This window comes from Apium graveolens, chromosome 1, assembly GCF_009905375.1.
Source record: "Apium graveolens cultivar Ventura chromosome 1, ASM990537v1, whole genome shotgun sequence".
NCBI classification, from domain to species: domain Eukaryota; kingdom Viridiplantae; phylum Streptophyta; class Magnoliopsida; order Apiales; family Apiaceae; genus Apium; species Apium graveolens.
In genome coordinates, this window is record NC_133647.1 from 135,176,733 (window position 1) to 135,184,318 (window position 7,586).

The following is a 7,586-nucleotide window of genomic DNA, read 5'->3' on the forward strand; positions in this document are numbered from 1 at the left end:
GTGAAGAGCTGCCTCGACATAACATGACTCAAACCTCAAAATCTATTATGTGCAACTCCCTGAGGAAATTATCTATATTAGGATTCATCCCTAAGGAAATTATATTAGGATTCATCTGGGAAATAAGGTCTACGGACCTAAAGCTTTTACAGCTCCTCAGGAAATTCTAGTTTTATTTTTCATTGCAAAGGTTGAACCCGTCGCTTCATTTGATTGATATTCAAAGTTTATTTTCTTAATAATCCATACGAGTTCTTTAAGCCATAACTTATACCAATTAAGAAGTATTGCCCAGTATCGACAAGAGCTAATAAAAAATACATGAAGACGAACGGGAATTTGCATAATTAACACCAAGGTATAGGAAGTTTATCGGCCAAAAGTTTAAAGTCAAATACAAACCCATAAGAGAGCCAAAAGATAAAACATAAAATCTAAGTCTCAGCATAATTTAGTGGCCTTCGAGGAGGAGGAAACCTCGGCACTGCACTCCTCTTCATTGATGCTGCTGCTGGACATCTTTCCCTTTCTCCTTAGGTGTAACTTTTCCAGGTGCAACCAAAAAGCTACCCAGATCCTGCAACTAGGTAATATTCACAAATCACAAAGCACACTTGTTAAAATAATCGCTGTTAAATTAAAACATGCTATATATCACACTCAACTGTCTGTTACACTAAACAGAATTATATAAATGTCAAGAAGTCAAAAAGTTATGATGTTCAAATTTCAAGAACTCCGTATAACTTATAAGAAGTTATAAATCTATGATTTCTTCCCAAATCCTCCATTTCAGATACGTCATAAAGTTTTATAAAAAAAAATTCACACAAAAGCCCCTGCCTCCAACATCAAAACTCAACTAATTTATACCATCTCACACTTGCTAGCATCTCATTCAAATCGTTTAAGTTTCTCGTCTTCATTTGTCCTGCAAGGATCCCAGAGCTCTATCCCAAAAGATCAGTCTCATAAACATAGCAAATAGCATCTGGAGATTCTTTCTTCTAAACATATTTTACAGTATTATGAAGTGCTTAAATTGGCGTAACTCTTCTGATTTAAGTTGTTTATAGACAACATCAACAGAAACTGTTGGCAAAATTCTGGTCACTAGAACAAATTTTAAAATTTATCTAATCATTCCTCAGTAACTAAAATTCATATACAGTCCTCGATTAAAGCTTTTCAGCAACTTAATATATTCACAGATTTTAGTCCAATGTGTAATAACATAAAATACAATAAGCACATGTTTATTAATTTTCATTACTAACCTCACATTTTGAGGTATGACCGTATTAATCAAACTCCAGAAGTCCAAACAAATTTTGGGCTTCCTACAGTCATGTTTCTTATTATTCAGAACTTAGGTGTAAATTTTTCATAGATTCATAATTTTAACAATTATTTAAATATTACGTGACCTGAACTATCTTAGTTATTGCCTATCAGCATTACTTTACGACTTGGCCTATGCATAGCGCTATATTCTTTGACAATATACCACACAAAGACAATACAGTATTTCCAAATACACACAATTTCCCATGAAAAGACGGTACAGTATTTCCAGAGAAACAAAACACAAATTCCCTTGCACTAATTTGAGTTGTCAACATTAAGCAACTAACTACAATAGTCCAAGTAATGGAAGATAAAGAACTTTTGAAACTTACGCTCTCGTGTCCTACATGTAATATCCAGTTGACTAAAGTGCCAGTTTGAATCCCTTGGACAAAAAATCATCCCTAATGAAACAATAAAATGTTATTAGCACTCAAGTGAAATTGAGTTGAGATTACTAGGTATATAATTATAATCACAGCACCCGGTATCCATAGAACATGATACATTTATTAACATACATGATGTATCATGGCTATGAGCAGAGTGAGGTATATGAAAATATAACTTCCACCACTGCTGATCGGACAATCAAAGTGATCGAACCATCTAAGCTAGTCAAGTGAGTATACAAAAGGTACTACATATATTATTTAACTAAAATATAAAAATTTGCCAAGCGTCTGGATCGAAAATATAATTTCTAAGGTAGATACAGATATATATTTTAATTATTTAAAAAGAGATCTAATACATATATAAATAAGAAGAAACAAAGTACCTCTTACTTGTTTTCCTCTTAACCTTTTTAATATTAGTAACAGCACCACGGCTCACCTTAACAAGGCTTTCGAGAGACACATCTGCTTTCCAGCACTCAGGAATATCAGGATTTGTTATTATGTTCATGACTTTGAGTTGGAGGTCGTACCACACAAGCTCTCCTTCTACCTCTAGTAAAAGTTTCTTACCATCATTCGAAAATGCCAAAGGTTTCAGGGACACAATATCAACACTGTGCACAAGAGAAAACAACTTTGTCCACTGTGCACCATAGTTCTCCTTCACCCATATCGTGAAGTGCCTATTGCTGTAGTTACATTGAATACAAAGTTTCCTTCCTACCACTCTAAGAATCCCCTTATAAACAGAAGTAGGATAGCCCGGAGGCTCAATTAAACGATATTCTTCAGTTGCAAGATCAAACGAGGCAATCTTGACATCCTTAAAGTGACGTGATCCCACCAACCAATTCAAGGCCCCATCAACAAACACAGCATGTGTTGTAGAAGTAAGACGATAAGGAAAATCGTTACTCCTTCGCCACTGATTTAACTTGAGACTATAAATTTGAACTTCACTCTTAAACTGAGGCCGAAACTGAGCAATCCTCACCACATAATAATCATCCGCAACAGAATTATACCCAAACCCGTAAACAATAACCTCACACAGAGTTTGAGATCGACAAGGATACTTAATAGGGGAAACGGGTAACAAACTGTGGTTTCGAGTAGCAGGATTAACCAAAACGACATCTAACTTAGTTTGATGCTAGGAAGTTGATAGGCCAGAAATAATCAGGCCCATGTAGAAGAACAGAGACCCAAAAAAGATGCCACCCCAGGCCCAAATCGGAGTGGTTCTCGGTGCCACGTGGCACACGATAAAAGAGTCAACTGTCTCATGTTACTCGAAATGGAACAATTGCATCCCAACCATTCACGGGTAATCATCCCAAGACAGCTCTAATGGAGAAAGGACACTTGACCATACAGCCCATCTGGACCGTCCAACCTACCACCAACCAAGAATGATCAAAGGTCAGGATGAAGAGGTACAAACCCCAAACACCCTAAATCTTGGGACCTATAAAAGGCCCCAAAAAGAGGGTTTTAGGGGTTGAAAAAATATTTGACTGCTACACACATATACACACACCCTCACATATTTTTGAATAGCTCCTTCTTCCCTCTTCTTCTTCTCCTTAAAAAAAGCCCATTTCTCATTCTTACACCGGAGTTGCCGCGGGATACAACCCCCCTCCGGTTCTGTTTTGCAGAGACCCCTACTTAGCAGGTTAACCACACTCCAACCGCTACAGAAGTCCGGTCCCAGCGGGGGTGAGAAGGGAGAAGACCTAGGAAGAAACCGAGTTATCATTGGCGCTAGAAGGAGGGGACTGAACCTCCGATTACGTGGTGTCATCTCCAGCTACGTTGCACAGCTACAAAACCAAAGAAACCCTCTCTCTGGTAAGAACAAAAACCCTCACTCTCTTTACAGCTTACTTTCCTTATTTTTTCCTCCAGAACAATCACACATCCTGGTACCACCACCCGTAATCTGTCCTGAAACTAATGACTACGCGAAAAAGCAAAACCTCGATCTCCGGAACCATTCAGCCCACCGTCGCCCCGCCCAGGGACGGCGAGATGGAAGATATAGATGAAGAGCCCCCCACAGCTCGTGCATCATCTCAGCTTCAGCCCGGAGACCAGAGATTAACCATAGAGAAAGCAGCCCACAAGTATGCTGAAACCTCTACAAACCCTTGGGGAAATAAGACCCCGGAGCAGATTCAAGCGGCCACGAACCTGTGGAAAGAAAAGAACAAGGCTCCTGGAACCCGTCCGGAGGATCAGGAAGAACACTCGGAAGAATCCCGGGGCTCAGTCTTGGATCGGATTGGCAAAACTAAGAGACCGTCAGAGGACGCCCGGGACGAAATCAAGAGGGCCACTCCGGGACCACATCCGAAAGGAAGAAGAGGCCAAGGCCAAAGCCAACATCAAAAAGAGGGTCCAAGAGGAAGAAGCCAAACTAAAGAAGAAGGCACGCCGAATCCATGTCTCTTCGGATTCTGAACCTGAAAAGGAATCCAAGCAGGAACAAATGGCCCGGGTTCTCCGGGATCTCAAGAGAAAAGTGGAAGGAGACGTGGAAGTTGGGGCGGCGGCCACGCCCTTCACCAGAAAGCTGGAATCCACCCCCAGAGAATCAACACTCAAGTACTTCAACTTCGACTCCTTTGACGAGCTTGCCGACCCCGAAGAACATCTCAACTACTTTGAGCAGATCTCGAACATATACGACTACAATGACCTCACCAAGTGCCGCTTCTTCGCCTCAACACTAAAAGGTAGGGCACAGAAATGGTTCAGTCGAATCTCCTCTCGGGGCATCGACTCTTGGAAGGACTTCCGGGAGTTATTTCTCAAGAGGTTCAGGGCGAACCGTATGAACGAGCTCCAGATGTGCCACCTGGAAACCATACAACAGAGAAGCAGAGAAACCCTTCCAGAGTTCATCAAAAGATTTCAAGAATCAGTCAACCAGCTCTCCAACCTTGAAGAAAAGGAAGCCGTGAATATCTTCCGGCGTAATCTCCACCCAGTTTCATGTGAAGGCTACGTGAAAGACCTAATCCATAGAGAACCCCAAAGCCTTGCCTCGACCTATGCAATGACATCAAAGTTTATCAAAGAAAATGACTTCCTCACCTCAATAAAGATGAATAGGAGGATCCGGGATGATGATGAGTCCCTGGAACACCGCCGCCCCTATGGGAAAGAAAAGAGACACATGACGGACAGACAAACCAATTATGTACAGCAATCCAGGGGGACCCCACCCCGGGATGACTACTCCAGACCCCAGAAGAATGATAGGAAGCCCAAGCCTAAGAAGGAACCAAAACCGGAGCTAGAATGGACTCCGCTCAATCGGCCCCGGGCCGATATCTTGAGAGAAGTCAAGGGAAAGCCTTTTTATTACCCCCCGAAGCCGCTGTTGGCACCACCTGGGAACAGGGCCCGAGACAAGCATTGCGGGTACCACGAAGATCATGGCCACACCACGGAGAACTGCTTCTCTTTTAAAATATTCATTGAAGATCAGATCAAAAAGGGAAACATGAACCAGTACCTACAAAGAAGACTTGATGACAGAGATAAGCCCTCTTGTGGCGGGAAACATGTGGTCAACATGATTTTCGGAGGAACCTCCTCCCCACCCCGGAGTCCGGATGAGGGCAACGATGTCCTGATGATCCAGCCTGCTGAAGATGAGCGCATATACATCTCCAATGCAGATTATGAAGGCCTGGATCCCGAGCACAACCAGGCCCTGGTCGTGACCCTCAGCATAGCCGAAAATGAGGTACAAAGAATTTTGGTTGATAATGGTTCCTCAGCTAACATTGTTTTCGAGCATACCCTTAACAGGATGAAATTAGGACACCTCCGCATGGATCCATGTCTCGAGGACCCTCTCTACGGATTCAGGAATAATATTATCCCGATCCGCGGGGTAATATACCTCCCCATAGTCTTTGGTGCCGCACCCCGGCAGGTATCTCATATCATGAAGTTCTATGTGATAAATGTTGCATCCTCCTACAACATGATCCTGGGAAGACCTACCATCACCAAGCTTCGGGCCATCCCGTCTACAATTCACCTGAAACTGAAGTTCCCCACCCCGGGTGGCATTGAAGAACTCAGGGGGGACCGGGGCACTTCGGGAAAATGCTATGGACAGGCGTTGGTCATGGCCGAAACTAATCCAGAAAATAGAAAGAAGGCAATGGCCTTACCCAGAGGCCAAAGCCGCAAGAAACATCGTGAACATTTCAGCAAAAGGCCAAAGCTGAACGTCAACATGATAGAGGACTCAGGATACAGCGTAACCAACGCCGACGCCCGGATACAGAAATTTGTGGAAGTAAGAGAGAAAACCAAGGTAGAGCCTGCCGCCCAGACGTTGGAGATAGAATTGGACCCCGGGAACCCCACCCGGAAGTTGAAAATTGGAAAAGGCCTAGAGACATCCTTTCAGGAAGAGCTCATCTTGCTGTTAAGAGAATATGCGGATGTATTCGCATGGGCACCAGAAGATATGCCCGGGATCGATCAGTCAGTGGCAATGCACAGCCTGGATGTAGACCCGAGGAAAAAATCGATCAAACAGAAAAGGAGAAATTTTGCTCCCGAACGAAAGCAAGCAATAGACGAGGAGATAGAAAAGCTGCTCAGGGCCGACTGGCTCGCCAACGTGGTGCTAGTCAAGAAGCCGAATGGAAAGTGGAGAATGTGTGTCGACTACACGAGCCTCAATACTGCGTGCCCTAAAGATTCCTATCCCCTCCCAAATATTGACCAGCTAATTGACGCGACTTCGGGCTACACCATGCTCAGCTTCATGGACGCCTTTTCGGGATACAACCAGGTTCGCATGAATCCCGAAGACATCGCCAAAACGGCCTTCATTACTCATATGGCAGTTTACGCCTTCATCATGATGCCTTTCGGACTCATCAACGCTGGAGCCACCTACCAGAAAATGATGAACATAATTTTCAAGAGCCAGTTGGGGAGGAACATGGAATCTTATGTAGACGATATGATCTCAAAGTCACTCACCACCCCAGATCACATAAAAGACCTCAAGGAGTGTTTTGACAACCTGAGGAGGTACAACATGAAGCCGAATCCGGAGAAATGTGCATTCGGGGTACCTTCAGGCAAATTCCTGGTATTCTTGGTCAACGAAAGAGGAATAGAAGCAAACCCAGAGAAAATCAACGCCATCTTAGAAATGAAGATACCTCAAACACAGAGGGACATCCAGAAGTTGGCAGGATGCCTAGCAGCCCTGCGAAGATTTATCCCGAAACTGGCGGAGAGATGTCTCTCATTCTTCGAGTTGCTGAAAGGTGCCCGGAATAAGAAGTTAGTGGATTGGACTCCAGAATGTCACACAGCTTTCGAGAAAATCAAGAGGCACCTGATGGACCCCCCAGTGCTCTCCAAAGCCAAGCCAGGAGAGCCTCTATCTCTCTACATCGCTGCTGGCCCCAAAGCTGTCTCTTCGGCACTGGTCCGGGAGGAAGGAGGAACGCAGAGCCCGTCTACTATGTCAGCCAAGTCCTCAAGGACGCCGAGACTCGGTACCCAAACTTGGAAAAATTCGCCTTGACCCTTGTACACTCCAGCAGGAAGCTGAGGCAATACTTCCAAGGCCGAGAGATCAGAGTGGTCACAGACCAGCAGCTCAGGAAGGTCATTCACAAGCCAGATGCCTCTGGAAGGTTAGTTAACTGGGCCATTGAACTAAGTCAATTCAACATCAAATGCGTGCCACGCACGGCAATAAAGGCCCAGGCCTTAGCCGAATTCGTGATGGAATGCACCTTTCCGGAACGTAATCGACCCTCACCCTAAGAGATATCCCTGGAG

General features: G+C 44.0%; 1 protein-coding gene across 1 annotated transcript; it reads right to left on the reverse strand.

The window, feature by feature from the left end:
- Nucleotides 1-305: 305 nt before the first annotated feature.
- LOC141706875 (F-box protein CPR1-like) lies at nucleotides 306-3,555 on the reverse strand. The gene is made up of 4 exons (XM_074509754.1): nucleotides 3,433-3,555; nucleotides 2,129-2,901; nucleotides 1,680-1,751; nucleotides 306-577 (listed from the first exon to the last, which is right to left on the reverse strand). Exons 1-3 carry the CDS (start codon nucleotides 3,553-3,555, stop codon nucleotides 1,712-1,714), a joined length of 936 nt encoding a protein of 311 aa, XP_074365855.1. The 3' UTR covers nucleotides 306-577; nucleotides 1,680-1,711.
- Between the last annotated feature and the right edge of the window lie 4,031 nt (nucleotides 3,556-7,586).

Excerpts from the sequence above, each read along its gene's own strand:
- LOC141706875 (XM_074509754.1), bottom strand. The coding sequence starts at position 3,555 with ATGACACCACGTAATCGGAGGTTCAGTCCCCTCCTTCTAGCGCCAATG. Across the intron at positions 2,902-3,432 it reads TCTGTAGCGGTTGGAGTGTG|CATCAAACTAAGTTAGATGT; the intron begins GTTAACCTGCTA and ends TCAACTTCCTAG. Across the intron at positions 1,752-2,128 it reads AAGAGGAAAACAAGTAAGAG|GGATGATTTTTTGTCCAAGG; the intron begins GTACTTTGTTTC and ends TTGTTTCATTAG.